We start from the raw sequence: 18,398 nt of genomic DNA on the forward strand, positions 1-18,398 counted from the left end.
TAACGTATGCGCAGAATGTAGCTGTTTCCACTTCTGTGGAGGCTCTACTCTGAGGTACTGTCGTTTCTATCAGGGGATCTCATTTTCCTTGGGGAAATAGAGTTCCTTCGACAGTGGTCATACCGTTTCCTGTCGGCGGCTGATGGACGCTAAGGCTTAATTTTCGACCGGCCTGGTTCTTGTAGGCAGGCCATCAGAAGTATTCATTGAATGTGCATAGATTGTAGGTGCCCGTGATCTCTGTGTATGCGTGCTCTCGTATACATGATCATTTGCGTATATACACATCTCGCAGTATCAGTGCAAAATTATGTAAACTGTCTCTGTCACATCATCATTGTACACAGCCATTGTGTACATCGCATATATTTAACATCTTTTTTTACATGTGACAATTAGTTTATGTGAAACTGTGCCTTTCCGTGGGTCAATGTGGTTATACGTTAGTGAATGAGGACTATGACACTACTTCGAATATGTGCTGTGCATAAAACGCTTCGTTTTTTGTACATGTTATCGTCCTGGGGGAACTGTGCCGTGATTGTGACCAAGTGTTAGTATCGTCTTGTTTATCGAAATAATATTTTTCTAAACATAACAGGTGGAATTGCGCCGTGAATGTGACTCACTGTTCGTAGCGTCTCATGTCGAAATAAACTTTTTTCTAAACACAGCTTTGCACAGAGGTAGTGTCGCATCCAATGAAGTTATTGAGGAGTTTCCGCTGACCTTCCCACGGGTTTTACGTCAGACACGTCCACCTCTTACGCCATGGCGCCTACAGTGTCGTGGACTCCGTTGAAGGCCCAAGTCTTCGATGTTGTTGTTCCTACGGGGAATGGTCCCGAGACCGTCGTCGACGCGACGACCTCAATAGTTGGCCTCTCTGAGGTCCGCTGCGTTGAGCACATGGGATGCCTCAACTTCCAAGTCGCCGTCAAAAGCATGGCTTCCATCACTCTAATAGTCGAATCTGGCTGCCTTGTCATCGGTGGCGGGCGTTGTCCGGTCCTCCCCGTTGGCCCGCAGGTCACCAACGTAACCTGCCTCTTCCTGCCGTCCTTTGTTCCGAACGAAGTCCTCGTCCAGACGCTGTCACCGTACGGCAAGGTCCTGTCGGTCAACGCTGGTGTTATATTAGGGTAGGGGCGTAATTACCGCCAATATATAGTCGAAAATAAACCGTATTGCACTATACTCCTGTAAAGGATGCACTGCCGTAGACGTATTCATGCTGAGGCAAAGCCGCCATACGGCACAATCTAGGGAAATTGAAAGAGTTTGCTTGGACGGAGTAGGCTTCGTGCAATCGAGCCATTGGTATCCGGAAGGCGGCTTCGGCTGGGGTCATAAGAACGAGAATTGGTCACAAAGTACGTAAGGTAGCGCTAAGGGCGTAATTTGCAACAATATAGTTGAAAATTAACCGCATTGCACCATAGCACAATCTCCGGGATGCCTACAGCTAGGCTCATGGTCAGAAAAAGAGTGGGAACGCACATTGAAAGGAGGAACGACGACCCCTCAGCGAACGCCATCACCATCGGGGTACAGTATGGCGGAGGGAAAAGGCCAAAGTCGTTCGAGATCCGGATCTCTCTCACCGATAAGAAGACGTAGCTGAAGTCGTAAGAGACGTAAGCGCAGAAGTCGAAGCAGGAGTCGGAGTGGAAGCCCCAACCGGAACCGAAACCACCCCCTGCCAGACGGCGTGCGAGCCACACATAACGAGATACAGACAGGGCCGCGCAAGGTCACCTGGTCCGACATTGTGAAGAAATGGATACTCTGTGGAGAGCAGCCCCCTCTCTGGCAGCATGAGGGGAGCCCCCGACTCCCTTCTGGCGGCGAGGATGCCGACGGAGCATGCCTGACTCAACAGGGTGCCGACGCTCCTCGAGAAGCAGGACGCCTTCGGCACCCACATCATAGGTTTCCGCAAGGAACTTTCTACGCAGGACGCCATGCTGCAGACCCAACGAACAGGTCGTGAATGCTCCGAGCACTCACGTGCGCGCCCTGCTTGGGCTAGACCTCAAGAGCGCCTTCGACACTGGGAAGCACATGACCATACTGGACAAGATCTGCCGACTCGATCTCGGTGCGAGGTTCCACCGATATTTCAGCAGCTTCCTGAATGTGCGCGAGCCGACGGTCAAGATCGACGGGGCCCCGCCGCGAACGGTCCGAATGGGTGGTGCGGGAACGGCACTGGGCTCCGTACTCTCCCCCATGCTTCTCAACCGCGTCATGATCGGCCTGCTGGAGCGTCTCGACGCGATAGAGGACATCACTCATACGATCTACACAGATGATGCGACGCTGTGCACCACGGATAACACGCGCGTCGGCGAAATGCAAGACCGGCTGCAGCGGGCCGTCCAGGAGGTAGAGCGGCACCTCGAAGACATGGGCCTCGTCTTCTCACTAGACAAGTCGGAGATCCTGCTGCACAGACCACGCAAGAAAGGACCCCTCCTGTAGGTCGTGCTAGACAACCGTCGTTTGGGCGTCCGCGTCACGACGAAGGAGGGGACCCGAATACCGACGGTGTCCAAGTTGCCAGTGCTCGGCCTGTGGCTGGAAGAGAATGGGTGCCGACCGCGAGCTAGTTTCCCGACTGAAGGAGAAAGTGCCGCCACCACACACTTCGTGCGGTGGGTCGCGAACAAGAGAAAAGGAATGAAGGAAGACAACGTTACGAGTCTAATACAGGCGTTCGCGCTGAGGCACGTAGCGTACGTCGCCGCGTTCGCCGACTGGAACAAGAGCGAAACTGACAAGCTGAACGTTGCGATCCGCAGGGCGTTCAAGACCGCCCTCGGAGTACCCCGGTACACGCCAACTCACAGGCTCCTCGAGATGGGCGTACACCACCCGCTCGAGGAGATCGCCGAGGGGCAGAGCGTCGCGCAGCTGGAGAGGCTGTTGAGCACCAGAACGGGAAGACGAATCCTAGAACTGCTCGGGATTCGATATCACCAGGCGCGGGGACTGAAGGAAACACTGCTACTGGTAGTCACGGACACCGTACAGACGGAAGACATGTCGAAGAACATGCACCCGGTGCATGGCGTGCAAACACGTTAACGCAGGACGGTACCAATCCTCGAGGAGCACGGAAGACGAGAAGGCGTCCTCTTCGTCGATGCAGCAAGCTACCCACGGCCAGCCGGTGACCGTGATGGCGACAAGGGACGGCGACCATCACCCCCGCTAAAACAGAATGTGCGAGACGAACCGGAGTTGCCAACAACAACAACAACAACAACAACAACAACAACAACAACAACCACAACCACAACAACAACAACATGGCAGTCGTAGATAGGAAGGGAAGAATCCGAGCGACGGCATCAACGAGGCTGCCGTCGGCCGAAGCAGCGGAGGAGATGGCCATAGCGCTCGCAGCACTCCGCGGAGGTGCGGAGGATAGCCTGATCATTAGCAACTCCAAATCAGCGATTCGTACTACACCAAAGGTTGGGTGTCCGCGGATGCGGCGCGCATGCTCAGCGCCAGGGCCGGGGACTTCAGGTCCGGTACGATTACAAACAAGTCCCTCAAGTGGTTCCGCGCACACGTCGGGGAGCTTGGCACTAACAACAACAACAGCCGCGACAACAACAACAACAACAATGCTACCGGCCGAAGACACACCGACACCACGCCCAACCACAACGAGCGCGCCCTCGTAGTCGCGAGGCAGCCCACACGCCGCGACGCGGTCACCCAGATGGCAGCCGCTGCCGTTGTTGTGGGGGTCCCCAGCGGAGGAGTCACGGCGATGGCGGTGGCCACCCCGTCCGGCGCCGCCGCTGTCGTTACCAACACAACTCAAATCGCGGCGGACAGAGCTGGCGACTACGGGGACGCCGACCGCGATGTCGAGCTGTTTCCGGCCACGTACCGAGAGGTGCTTGGTCACTAAAGGAAGGAACGTAGTAAATATCCACAGTCCCACGGGCGGCTGGACAGGTCCCAGGCGGTCGACCTGACATGGTTGCAGACGGGCACTTTCACCAACCCCTACCACCTGCACCGCCTGTGGCCCGCGCTGCGCCCTTTGCCCGGCTACCCGTGGTGCGACCACGAACGGGTCGATATGGCCCATGTTCTTTGGGAATGCCAACCCATGAGGAAGAAGCACCAAGAGGAAGGGGGAAGACAACAGCAGCAGCCTCTGAAGCGGGGTGCCTCGCTGCGGGATGGCAAGCCGCGCTCCTCAGCGAGGCACCCGAAGACCAGGAGTGGGCCGTCCAGCGGGTCAGGGCCATTGCCGAGGATCTCGGAAGACTTTCTTCAGGCGATGGACTGTGTGTCTGGACAGGCTGGACATTTCTTCGATGGTAATCATTATAGAATGTATCTCGAAGTCTGAAAAAATATGGTACCTATGATAGCATGTATACAGAATAGTCGCGTCGGTTCATAGATTAACTTTCACTAGCAAAGGTGTATTGGTCCGTGACATCAAGAATAAGTATCCAGCCTGGGTGCTCCCTTTGGTTAACTGTTCTTCTATTAACGGTTAGGCCTTGGAGCCATGAAAAAGCAGCTGAGGTATTAGGGCGCTTTGATGGCATACAGTTATGCTGAACTGTCGTAAGATTAGTAACTGTAACATACGTGTATTCATAACACGTAAAGGCAGGCTTGAAAACATGGCAGAATTGAAACAAGACGGACAACGTAAGCGCCGTTGTCCTTGTTGCCCTCGTTCAAATTACGTCACGGTTGGACTCCTGCCTTTCCTTGAAAAGAATCCCTGCCTATTCTCCTTTCACAGGTTGATTCTTCTTACGACCATAGATTGTTCACTCTCACCCAGATGGGCCACTTTCAACGGAGCCAACAATGAATAGATTGGCTCCCACACGCCACATCACACAACCTTCAAAGTGAATATGGCTGCTCGGGTTGTTTTCAGATGAATATTTTATTAACATGACGCACAGTTGACAGCATCTGCAGAAAAAATGACGAATTTTGCTCCTGAGCACATGCATTCTAATGTACTGTCTGCAACAGTGAAGAAATCTAAGTGCGCATTTACAGTTACTACATTTACCTATTGAACGTCGTACTCGCTAATGCGGCTGTCCCCGCTTGGCAGTCATTCGGTTATTACCAGCAGGGCCCATATGAAATCGTCGTGAATAACAAGAGAATCTGCATGGAGATGACGGTTAATACTATAGGAAAAATAATTGAGAAGGCACACTACAACAACATTGAAACCGTCATGAATCTCAGAAATTAGACAACAGAATCAATAAACTAGGACGTCCTCGGCGACGGCATGGAAACCGGCCGAGAACGTTACGAGCGATGGACCGACGAGCAATGCGCAGTTCATGTATCAGCCCAACGTTGGCTCTTTTCTGGACATCGTAATGGTTCCCAAAGCAACCATGATGCCTCGCAGTTTGTCGTTTCCAAGTTGCTCCAGTGGCCACTATCAGCGTCAAATCGTTCTGTAAAACTACAACGCTAGGACAAGGAATGTATATACACTTTTTTCGTCAGTCGTCCTCCGCCAGTTATGTGGCTTTCGCTGTAACATGGCAACGCATCGCCTTATGACGAAGGCGAGAACGGATTGCAAATGCCAGTTTTACCGGTCGAGTGCTTCTGAACGAAGCGGACTAAGCTACACTTAGACGGGGAAACCTCTTGATATCGAATGCCGCCAAATGGCAAGTGAATTCTGAAGAAACCCGCAATCATGTGGAAGTTTCATCAAAGGTAAAAAAATGGCACTGCATGGACTTTAGCACAAAACTACTACAAAATATTGAAACGCTCCGCGGCTTTTTCTCTGATCAGGGAAGTTTGCCCTGGACAGAGAACAGAACCGGCGACCAACGCTTTCCGAGTGGGTCGCTCCACCATCTCAGCAAAACACGAGTCTGGCAGATTGCAAGGGGAGGCCGAATTCATGGCCAACCCGAATCTTCGAGGCAGCGAATACAACTCAATTCTGCGAAAACGTGCGAAATGTAGTTTTGATAAAAGAGGACGGAACTGCAAGAAATAATTTTCATTTCCTCTTTGGCTTCACGCTGCAGTGAAGGAGGCTGTCAGTTTTTACCTCTCTCCAAATACTGCAGCACCCATTGAAGGTCCGTAACATGGGTCACCTGGGGTAAAGTATGGGTGTCTACCGCTCGAGTCTAACAGCGTCGCGAAGCAATACTACAAATTCCAAGCGGGGAGAACTGTTTAAAAAATAAGCGCAGAAACTTTTTGGAAACAGTTTTCGCTATATTTCATGCATATATGCGAAGAAACATAATCGCAAGCGGAAATATTTGTGTAATACCAGTATAGATTCCGAATTTTTCAGCCCATATTTATGGAACCTTTCCGTAGTGGTAGCTAACCGTAACCGACATTGGTTTCAGAAAAAAAAAGCACGATAAGTTGCTTGCACACATGGGATGAAACAAAAAAATTGGAGGACGCTTAAGCTTCGCCTTCAAGAGTGGAACGCGACAGCGTTCCCGTCGACCTGCCAAGGGGTGTAAGATAATGGGCTACGGCGCAGCGACTACGCGCCCCGCATCGGACGCGGTGAGCGTCGAGCAACGCAGCGTTCGGCACGACAACGAAATGTGCGCCTGAGCAAGCGACGCACGCCTGAGCCTTAGAAACAGCTCGTTTCTAAGGCAACACCGCGTTCACTAGAGGCGCTTTTGTACCGCTTTGAAGCATCGAACTCGTGGCTCAGTGTTAAAATGTCTTGTTTTGTAGCCTTGTTGCCATGTCGGTAATAAAGAAAAAAAAAAACTCGTGGCTCAGTGGTAACGTCTCCGTCTCACACTCCGGAGACCCTGGTTAAATTCCCACCCAGCCCATCTTGCAAGTTGTTTTTTATTCATGAAACGCCTGCTGGGATTTATCGCTCACGGCCAACGCCGCCGACACCGACACCGACGACACCGGCTTTTCTGCGACACGAGCTCCTTAACGCTGTCGCGTTAAAAATTGCGCCTAGAATCGGCACATTGGTTTATTGCAGAGTCGTAGTAGCATTGCAGAGTTGCCGTGCACCACGTGAGACGCCAACAGCGTCTGACGAAATGGACGGGTCAGTAAGGGTGCTGTACGCACCGATGCTGCAACGCGGGCACGCTGTGGTCGGCGTTCTAATCCGCCGCCTTGGTGTCAGCTTAAAGGGAAGAGAGAAAATTCGCAGTTCCGCCCGAAAGGAGAAGCACCGATTGCGATAGCAAATTAGTAGATAGCTGTAGAAAGTAATGGTTGTAGTTTTATCGGCCACATAAAATTGTAAACGTTCGCTTACTAACTAACTTAACAATGATAGAATGTAACCGTGACTCAAGGACGACTTAAACGAAACAGGCGCACAGAGAAAGCGCTTTCTTTGCGCGTCGGTTTTTTTACGTCCTTATTGAGTCGCGGTTGCCCATTCTATCATGACTTCAAACCAACCAGCCCGTCAACATTTTTTAGCTAAATTAACCAGCATGGTGCCACGCGCGCACAGAAAAACATCAACACATCTCGCTCAATGAGCACGGAAACTGTCTGTGAGAACGCTGGAGTTAGCAATTACGGCAGCAGCTGCGAGTTAATTGACCTCCGTGCATCTGTGCATACGAAGCTACTGGTACTACACGCGCTCTGCAAATATCGCAGACCCGCTTCTGCGGGCTCCCTCACGGGTAGCAGAATCAAGCGCCTTTCCTTTCCTTCGACAAATATCATCGCACATCGCTTTCAAGTTGATGCCCGCGCGGGCGCGCACTTCAGCCACGTCGCAGACCGCTTTCAAGACACACGAGCACTGGCCACGCGTCCCTGCAGCGTCCGCCAAAGGCGTCTACTACGGCGTCCGCGATTCGCGTGGCTAACGCCGTAGTAGACGCCGCAATGTCTCCACTCTGTACCGAGCGGCGGGCGAGGAGGACATCGAGAGAGAGAAGGAGATTCTTGAATATGGGAAGGAAAGGTTGGGGTAAAGGAGGACATCGACACACCCTGGCAGCCGCCGGCGAAGAACGCCCCTCCACCCTTACCCGACTGCCTTGCCAAAGGAGAGGGCACGCATCGGGGCCGCGTTCCTCACTCGCGCACGCGAGATTGAACCGCGTTCGCGGGCTCACCCTCACACGCTTTCACTCATACGGAACCTCACGCCGACGGCTACGGCGACGCCGACGCCGACGGCGACGTTGATCGCGGAAATGCGCCTGGAGTGTCCGTGTAATTGCTATGGCAATCAAATAAAGATGCGCAGCACGTGCTCCAGAGGAAAGCTCGACACGCGCAGTGTCCTTCTGGAAGCTTGCCACGTTAGTCGCCCAAGCCGCTGCTCCACTCGCCGCCTTGGCCCTTTTGCGGAAATTAATGTAAGGACGACGGAACGGTTCATTGGCCGCCATCATATCCTCCTACGAGGGTTTCCTTTATGTATTCGAGCATCGAGCATCGCGTTACGAGGAACCAGCAATCCTCGTTCAGGCTGTCCAGTTGCTGGCGGGAATCCTCGCGAGAGTGGAAGACGACGCCGGACATTTGCCTGAAGGAGTCCACGTCTCGAAAGCTCCTGACAGCGTCGGGAACCATGGCGGCTGCCTCGGCCGCACTGACCGACGACAGCTGGCAACCTTCTCTCGGAGTGCGCTGTGGCAGGGGACTCGTTTAAGCGCTTTGGCCGAGGACCCGCCGTAAGGTTGCCAAAGTTCGTGAAATCAATATCAGCGTAAATGTGTGACATTGATTTTGATATATGACCGTCTCCTATGAAGTCGCTTTCACCGCAACACACTTTCATTTGAGTCAGTCTGGCCCATCTACGCCCATCCACATGCAGCTTAGCCTGTTGCTGCTTTCGGTTCGCCTCTTGTGCGGCTTCTGCCGGAGCCTTCTTGCGGACCACCACGAGTGGCTTGATGACGTCATCGTTCTCGAGTCGGCGTAGCTTGTTGGGGACCTGGTGCCGAAGAGCCAGGGGTAGCCGGCGGAAGCTTGCTGAACAGTGCCACGATGCTCTGCAGCCACTTGATCCGGTGGAACCGATCCTTAACGATCCCAAGCTCGCCATCGAAAGGACGTTCGTGTACCAGAAGAACGCCTGCAGGAAGGTGTGAACATAAGTGTTCGCCAATCGGCGGGTTAAAGTTGTGCCGTCGATCTGAAAGCCAAGTTGCTGGATAGCGTGGAGGCCCAATGGAGTAGTCCCATGTGGAGACATGTTGAATGTCGCGTTGGTGTCGTTGGTGTCGAACACCTGCTTCGAAACAGTCGAGCATCTCGACGCTAACATTGCAGTAACCAAGGGTCTCTTGCTTTGCTGCTGGTTTACAATTTGTACAGCAACACGATGGATCCGCTGCCGAAAATTTGCACCAGCAGCGAAGTACAGTACACTTGATGAATGCAATATTCGCTCGGAGTTTATGCGATTGAGCTCTTCGCCACCAGGTGGCTGCGGCATGCAGCACTCATCAAGTAAAACGCCTAGTCTGCTTGCGTTTAGCCGTAACTGGACTCGCCTGAAATCTATAATAGTCTCTATGCGGTAGTAATCCTACGGCGTGAAGTGACGACCGCGAACGCGTAGATGTTGGCGCCGATCGTGTGACGATAGGCGAATGCGCTGAGGCCACTCTGCTCGCATGTTGTGTCGCAGAGAGACCATGTCGCAGCTTGACATGTTGACATGTGACATGACATGTTGCCAGTTGCTAGATTTGCAGCCCACAACATGTCAAGAAACGTGGTCCCGAAAAGAAAGCTCGTGATCAACATGGACCGTGCAATTCACGTCAACACGGAGAACGTTGCAGCACAAACAGACGACACTTGCTGTGTTCGGGAAGTGCCCGAGGGCAGTGACAAATTGTGGTATTGTTTCCTTTCTGTGACATTTTTATACAAAAACGTTACCAACATTTCAACTATTACGAATAATATTTGTTCCTTATCAAGTTGTAAAAATAATCGACGACGCCACCTATGTAGCCAATCGGATAGTTCGTCAAAATCACGTCAATTGGGAGAGGGCGCAAAATTTCGTGTAGCGATTCACGTGTTTTAAAATATTAATAGGGTACACGCTTTACGCGGACTGCTTAAATGCGTCCCTTAGTTATCAAAAGGACTTACCCTAAGCACTCAGTACCTTTGTCCATAATCATCAACATCGTTTTAGCGTTTCCTTATTTTATTTTTACAGCATTTTATCTACTGTTGTCGCTACTCAGTTTAGTTGAATTTGTTAATGCTTCGGCTTTGTTCGTAGAATGGTCTTTTACGTTTTGTTCTTTTATTGTGTACTCAATAATTTGGATTTAGTTTGTCTCATTTCTCAGTTACCCGTTATTACTGCTTTTCTTGACATCTCTTTTTGTGAACTGAGCCTATTTTCATATTTATGAGTTTTAGATTGAATCTTAGTTAATCGCCGGTGCCTGCCACGCATATGGCTAGCTTCCGGCTCTCGAGAGTTATTCTGCCTCGTTACTGCTCCCGTAAACCGAGACTTCTTCATCATCATTATCATCAGCACTACCAGCACCACCACCATCATCATTGCAATCATCAGCATTCTCGTCGTCGTCGCTGTAGTCATCATCAGAATGCGCAAGGCTATACCAATGGAAACTGACGCGGTTTCATCAAGAATACATCATCGCGGTTACAGAAAAAAGATGTTTTAGCTCAGCGATGGAACCCAAGACACGGCCGCGTGTTTTAAGCTAGTTGCACGCAGTTTTTTTTTTACCTGTACTCTGATGATTTATTCTCTTTAACAAGATTGATGCAGAAAGAGAAAAGAAGAGGTACGCTTACTGATTCTCGTGCTAAGGTCGACGAAGAAGTAATCTACAGGGCCTTGGTCTTGGATCCTGAACGTGATCAAGAACAACTGCGTCGGAATTTCTCTAAAGAACAAAGACAAGAATCTACAAGGACAAGAGTAAGCGAGGAACATCGACTCGCGTCTCTGGTGAGTGCCAGGAGCATGTGTGTACACGAAAAGCTCGTACCGCTGAACAAGTTCGAATGACGAGGGTTTAGCTGAATTGGGAAACGCGTTCGCTGGAACGAATTCAAGCAACTAGCGGGGTTCAAGGTCCCTAGATAAAGGACCTTAGCGGGTGTGTGATCGCGACGCGTCCTGGTGCGATGTGATGACAAATCCGATGGCACTTTCGGTTGGTCGCGGTGATCCCCGCGAATGCGAGTGGGCCCGGTTTCTGAGGCCACTATGAATCCAAATGTACGATATAACCTGCGTCAATCGATCTGCCAGCTGCTTTTCGGGAACAGTAAAATGAAAGTAAGCGAAAGATGAGGGTAAGTTCCGGGAGCGCGGCCACCACATTCATCGGCTGTGTTTTGGATGGGAAACATCGCGACGATGGCGGCATACGTGCAAAAATGCATTGTCGCCCCGCTAAACATTTGTGACGTTCCGCCAATCCAACAACAGGAACGGGTTGGGTCGCGTGACTACAAAGTTAGAAATTTGTGCGCTGCTGCGACAGCAATACTGTTCCGAATCTAAAGCGTGCGTTTGAATTCGTAGCCGCAGCATATCGGTGATATGACGGATGGGGAAACGGTGACTTGTTAACATTGTTTTATTAATATGCAAACTAATAGTAAGAACGCTCTGCTGTCGAAGTAGTGCTGCGCCGGTCCAACAACACACATATAGGACTGAAGATGCAAGGATGTATGGGATCCCCAATGTTGCCCGGCAGTTCTCAGAGTACAGGGCTGCCCGACAAGACACGAAAACGAAAATTCGGAGGTATCCAACGCACGTAATGAAATCGGCCCTAATTGGATCCTAACCTACCAACTCGCCCTACTTGCTGTGTTGATGCTGGTATGGCGTCGGACGATCGGGAAGAAGCATACGCATGTTGCTGGAACACCCATTTTTGACCGCGCGAACGCGATCAGCGTTTCAGAAGCGATTTAGAGCGCGCGAAAACGCCCATTCGAAGAGGGCATAAGAAATAGTAGAAATTTGCTCTGTGGCCTTGCGTCTAGTAACCGTCCGCCTTCCCGGGTGAGCTATGGGAGATTGTAAGTTGCTTTGCGCTATCTGCCACAAGCTATATTTAATGATTTCTAAGATTAAAAAAAACATAGACAAAGATCTCACGTCATGAAACAATTTACATCAATTGTGAGCATTGCCCTGCAACGCTCTCCCTTAGGACAAGATCAACTGATCGTTTTCGAGCGGTCCTCCCAACATTCAACGGCCCTTTCAGACTATAACTAAAGTTAACCATGACAATAATATCGTGACACGTCCCTGTACTGTTAACAAATGCGAAAAATTGCAACGAAAGTCATTCGTCTCCGTAGTACAGTTTCATTGCCGTTTCACGCTACCATGGAAAGGCTTTGGAAACGCTTTGGAAGCAGCAGTTTAATGTGCAACCAGTGTGTACGATTGTGTGTTACACGTCTAATGGCTTATCTCAAGACCGTTTTAACAGCAGCACGGAAACGCTTACGCTATTCTTCCGCTCTGAGGGCTCGCGTAGTGGCCACCGGAACCAAATCGAAGCACTCTGTCTGAGCACCCAACTTGTGACACGAGTGTAACGCCAACTCCCCGGTGCAATCTGTGGTAAATGCCAGCCGATAGCCAGAGTACAAAACACGATGCAATAGCGTAGAGTAAACAATGGCAAAATTGCACGGACCGCTAACTAGACTGGAATATTTGCTGTCTACACGAGAGGGGGCGCGAGAGAGGGCTTCACGTCACATTCAAACAGCGCTTCCCGACAGCCTTCGCGGATGTGGCCGGGACAAGACTGACGGCGCAAAAGGTCTTGCAGACGAGTCAATAATTGCTCAACTAGAGAGAGAGAGACGTAGTAGTTCTGCGGAAACCCGCAAGGTGGAGAGAAGCAATGAATAAAGGGAAAATAAAGGTACCACCGCCGGAAAGGCGGTGGTCCCGGGTTCGAGTCCCGGACCAGGACGAATTTTTCTTCAACTATGAGGCTTTTCTTTCGAGGAACCCGTATGGGTTTCCTTTGTAGCAATTGCTACGAACGGGTGGATGTCTCATTTTCCCTTTATTCATAGAGAGAGAGGGTGAATAGCCATCGATGCGTACGGCAATGGAGGATGTTCATTTCCGAAAATGGTCGGGAATCTAGCCGACTTAATACTGTCGGGAGATCTTCACGCTTGAAGTCGTACTAGGGACAGAGAAATAGGATGTGTTCAGTCGTTTCTGTAGTTCGACAAGAGTCGCACATGGGCGTATCCATCATTTCAATGCGGAACGTGTAAGCCTTCGCAAATGCCATCTCGAGCCAGGGGCTTCACTATAGAAATATAAACAGTTCATGTATACCCTCAATTTCATGGATCAGTACATTTCATCATGACCTCTTTTCTAAGAGCTACCCATCCGTCTTTCTAGGGCCAATGGCAAGCGGTGAAGCCCCGAGGAAGTTCCCAATGGGTACTGGCCGGGCCGATTCGTTGAAGCTGTTCGACGTGGGCTTGGCAGACATCGAAGGAATAAGGGGCTTCTTCTCGGGCGAAGCCATTGACCACGCGTCACCTTGCACTGCGACCGAGGATCGAGCGTGTCACATCGTTCGACACCTCACTGCGTGGAACGAAGTGCTCTCGCAGGCCAAGCTCGAGCTGAGAGAAAGCCCGCGAGCGCGAAGCGGCCTGGCCGTAGTTAGCATCGACTGCCCGTACGTTAGGGACCACTCGCTGGACACACTGCACCGGGTCGCCACGCTGCTGCACTGCCTCGTCAAGAAGCATCACTGCGTGACGCATGTGGACGTCACGATGGGCAGGCTCACCTTGTACGACGAGCTCCTGTGCGACGCCCTTCGTGGAAACCAGTCCGTCGAGACGCTCAAGCTGCGGGACTCGTTCAGCCGAGGTCTCGGCCCCTACAGTAACTTCTGCGCGGTTGTCCCGACCATGCCAAACTTGAAGCACTTCGAGTGCACAAGTGATGCGGAGTGCCGGCGGTCTTTTCTGGACGCGCTGACGTCTCTCCTATTGACCACAAGGTCGCTCACGTCTCTCCATATTCCTAATTTAAATGTGAGTCGAAGGGCTACAAAGGCGCTCTTGACTGCGATCATGGCGTGCTCAACCCTGAGAGAGCTATCGTTGAACTTTACTGTCGTGACCCACGCCCCCGAAGAAATTTCCGCTACTTGCGCGGAGTACCTGAAGAGTTCGACTGCCTTGACGACGCTAAGCTTTGTGGGAAGGGGCTACGTTTACAGCACTTCTATGCAGTTGATACTACGAGGACTCGAGAAAAACCGGACCGTCACCAGACTAGACTTCAGGACAGCGTTCGTGTCGCAGCAATGTGTCGAAAGCGTAGCCAACATTTTTGCAAGAAATAGGACGCTGCGCAGTATTCATATTGTGGCCGGCCGTCCTGACCCCTACAATATTTACCAACACAGGGGTGCTCTCACTTGGGATGGCTGGTTGACATCTCTCACGGAGAATGAGACGCTCGAAGAACTTACACTTCCCTTCAACATCTGGAGGCCACTGAAGTGGGCTCTGTTCTTTAGAGCGCTTTCGACGAAGCAGAATCTAAAGCACGTCATCATAGACGGGGTCGCCACGGACGCCGTCGCTTTGCAACAAGTCTGCGAGGCCCTACGAGAAAGTGGTGCAGAAGAGAAAGTCGTTTTCGGACCAGAATTGGGGGCTTCGTGCTATCGGCACGATTTGCATTTCCTCAGGTACCATTGCTTCCGCACCGTCGTCGCCTCCCAGGCTGATCACGGAACCGATGCTCCGCCGATTGGCAGGCTTCTGCACCAGCTGTGTTCGCTGAGCCACGTGACATCACTGACTGTGACTGTTGATCCTGGCACGTACAGGGAGGACCTGTCGTCTGCTCTGGCAGACTATGTTGGAACCACCACCACGCTGAAAATATTGCGACTGATCTCGGCGTCTGTCGCCTACCCGGCGAATGAAAGTTACCTGGATTGGACGGCAGTGGTAGAGTCGTTGTCGAGGAACAGCAGCTTAGAAGAGCTGTGTGTCAGCGCGACTTGGGTTCCTAAGGAGGACTCTGATCGCATGGCTGATGTCGTCAAGCACAGCGAAAACATACGAAGGTTCTCCGTTTCGGTACAAAAGGGATGGCACATGGAGGCGTTCGTGAGTCGCTTGTCCGACGGCATATCTCAGAACTACAGCCTCATAAGAGTCGAATTTTCTGGCTACATGAACAACGACTCGTTTGTCATCTGGGACACCGCGAGAAGAAACTCCCGCCTGGTGTGCAGAGCTTCGAGATTCCTCGCGGGCGCTAATGCTGACAAGTAAGTAGCAATCATTGGATGTTCGCACCTCCAGAACTTTGATGGAAATATTCGCAAGACTCTTCGTGTGGGGAAGAATAATACGTGATCATATTGCTTTGAAAAAATTGGATTTCTTCTAGACCTGTCGTTTAACCCTGCTGTTTAAATGTACAAAAACAGCCAGCCGTTTTTATTTTGACTACTAATTTACCAATCTACTGTCGCTTATAGCACTAGCTCTTATGCGGCCGAGCAGCTGCTTTGAAAGAAGTGGCGACAACTTTTTGAAACTGAGTCCTAACGAGGTCGCGACCTCACACTGGTATCGGCCAAAGGCAGTCGATGTAAGGGCAGCAAGTGCTTCAGGAAGTGATGTATTTGGCTATTTATGAAACATGCCGACTCAATCTAGTCTCTACATGAGCGACATATGCTTTTTTCAATTTAATTGTTTTGACTTGCTATTAGGACAGCATTTCGTTATGGTATATATAGAGGAGCTACAGCGACAACTGCCTTTGTGGATGAATCGGCTCGACCATGATTTGACGCATGCTATCCCTGCTATTGTTGTGAAATTTCTTGCATTTGGCGACTTCGACTATATATGAAACCGTCACGACGCTTGGCGCGCTATCGACAGGGCCATTGCGACGGCGCTGGAGCGGGTCTTACGGCACCGTGCTCTGCTGGCGGAACTTGCCGAAGTGCAGTCCATCAGCGAGGAGGAGGCAGCGGCCGCTCTGCGAGACGAAGTCAGGTCCTTCGAAGGCATGCACGAGTTCATGCGACTCGCAGGAGTCGTCAAGGAAAGAGTCACGTGTCATCGACGGGAAGACGGGCGCACCGAGCTCGACGACCTCAACGAGTACTGCTGGATCGCGATCCGGCGCTGTCTCACGCTTGGTGACGTGGTGGACGAATGCGCCCAATCAGAGCCGAACCGCGTGTGACGTACGCGCGATGCCGTCGCTTGTTGTATTTTGTCTCAGAGATATGATATCTGCCCAGATAGGCAGTCAAGAAAAAAAGGAAGTCGCACCCACTGCAGCTGCTCGTCATTATTTGCCGGAGTCGTCCACCACGAAATGTCATAACCCAAAAGTCCAAACGATAAGTTTATGACAGCGATTTAAGAAAACACACATGCATGTGCTATGGTGGTTTTGGTGTGGTTATTAGGCAAATTTTGCGATTTAGAAAGCAGAGCTGTAAAGTTGAGTACAAGTATGATATTCTAGCCCCGAGGTATAAATGATTAACTAGCCCCAACGGAATCCTTAATCAAATTTTATCACACGGTCTGATAGATCACCTTGATGGGCCTCGTCCACTTATCGTCGCGCGAGTCGTGATTTTTGACGGACCATAGAGGGTTGGGCGATTACCCCCTCCCCTCCCCACCGAAGCCACTAACTAGTACCGCCCCCCCCCCCCCGCTTGACCTTTCTCGACAGTGATTTTTCGGCTCGTGGAATTTTTTAGGCCGCTGCGGCGACCAGCGCAGTCCGCGGCGAGCAGAACGTTCCTCACTTCTGTCTTTTTCTTAGGCGCAAAACTGGCCAACGCAACCGCCGCCTTTGTGTAAGCGACCGAATCGCTCCCTCTCCACCTGCAATTTTGCCCCTCAGGAAGGCCGAAGTTCGTTTAAGTAGGCGGGGACATCAGCGCTGTAGCAAGGAGTGAGCCATAGAGTTTCTCACTACATTACCTAGAGGGAAATCTGGCGCTGCTGCACTGTGGTATGCATGGGAATGCCGGTATATTGTGACTTCGGATTGGCATCGTTCTCGTAGAGGCAGGACACCTTGAAGACGCGTTTGGCAAGTACCGTTCAGTCTGTCACAATAATTTATTTTCTACTAAAACAGCACGTAAAAAGCTGTTTTAGCTTTATTATTACGCGAAAACATGTTTTGTTTAACTATGAGAACTTGTTATTGTGTGTACGACTACATGTTACGTAAAAAGTATCAGCGGGCCGCTAAAGTTGGAGGACAGACGACAAGGTTCGCGCTCGCTTTGAAACAGTTGGTCGTCTGTTCTTGCTTTTCTTCGCTTGGTCATGCATTGTGGGTGAGTAAAGATGTAATATGGGTGAATAGAAACATTCTATGAAGATTTTACTTTGAGAACGCATTATTTGCATAGCCATATCCACGTTTTAGACGAAGCCTCTTACAACACCAGCCAACACGAGCCTCGCAGACACACATACCGTCATTCCCATGACGGCACGGTGCCCCCTTAAGAAACTCCCATAGACGGTGGCGCCAGATTACCCTCTAGGTGTTATAGTGAGAAGCTCTATGGAGTGAGCCTTCTCCCTATTTTACTCTGAGACACGTGCTCCTTTACTCACCACTGCAGTGCTAAGATTCCGCACTGGTACGAGCCACCTTTCTGTATCGATGTATCTGGAAACCATTTAGTGTCGTTGAAGCTCACCGCATTCGTTGCACATAGTTTCCTTTACTCGAAAGTCCAAAGGAAGGTACCACAAGTCATCCTGAGTGGGTGATTTATTATAAAATAATTATGGCGTCGCCCAACTCGCGCTGCGGGTGGTCACCACGATGTTTTCTTTTTCTAATTTTTATCACTGGAGTATTTCCTGTATATGGAATACGGCGGGTAAAATTTATGGCACTGTCTGCTGTAAATCAGTTAACGAAGGCTCAATGCACTGAAAGCCAACATTCGCATTCATCAGACGTATTGAAAACGCGTGCGCATTTGTCGTCATAAGATGTGGGTGTATAGATTTGGCGCGTCTTTTTTCCTTGTTTCCAAGGACGTTGTATCACGGATTTTGTTTCAACCTCGCCAGATGAGTTAGTGCCTGACTTTTGTTTTCTTTTTTTACATACACAGGGAAAGGCACAGATCTCACTGACTACATGAAAGTCAGTAGGCTATGCAGAGCGGTATCAATACAGCTTATGGAGACAACTGCGCCGCAGTCACCCATTTTCATAAATCGATATTTTACCGCATTCCATATTTTTATTGCTTTGTTCAAGAGAAAAAGTTCATGCCTGGACGAGCAAACTTCAACAGCATTGAGGACGG

At 50.7% G+C, this 18,398-nt stretch overlaps 1 protein-coding gene across 1 annotated transcript; it reads left to right on the forward strand.

Annotated features, from left to right (window-relative positions):
* The first annotated feature begins 10,528 nt into the window (after positions 1–10,528).
* Positions 10,529–16,376, forward strand: LOC142589970 (uncharacterized). The gene is made up of 3 exons (XM_075701725.1): positions 10,529–10,981; positions 13,439–15,344; positions 15,970–16,376. The coding sequence occupies exons 2-3, from the start codon at positions 13,444–13,446 to the stop codon at positions 16,277–16,279; spliced, it is 2,211 nt and encodes a 736-aa protein (XP_075557840.1). The 5' UTR covers positions 10,529–10,981; positions 13,439–13,443; the 3' UTR covers positions 16,280–16,376.
* Positions 16,377–18,398: the final 2,022 nt, after the last annotated feature.

Source organism: Dermacentor variabilis, chromosome 8 (assembly GCF_050947875.1).
Source record: "Dermacentor variabilis isolate Ectoservices chromosome 8, ASM5094787v1, whole genome shotgun sequence".
NCBI lineage: Eukaryota > Metazoa > Arthropoda > Arachnida > Ixodida > Ixodidae > Dermacentor > Dermacentor variabilis.

Bases quoted from the DNA above. Each gene is read 5' to 3' on its own strand.
- LOC142589970 (XM_075701725.1), top strand. From the start codon at position 13,444: ATGGCAAGCGGTGAAGCCCCGAGGAAGTTCCCAATGGGTACTGGCCGG. The intron at 15,345-15,969 runs GTAAGTAGCAAT...CGCTATCGACAG, and splicing joins GCGGGCGCTAATGCTGACAA to GGCCATTGCGACGGCGCTGG.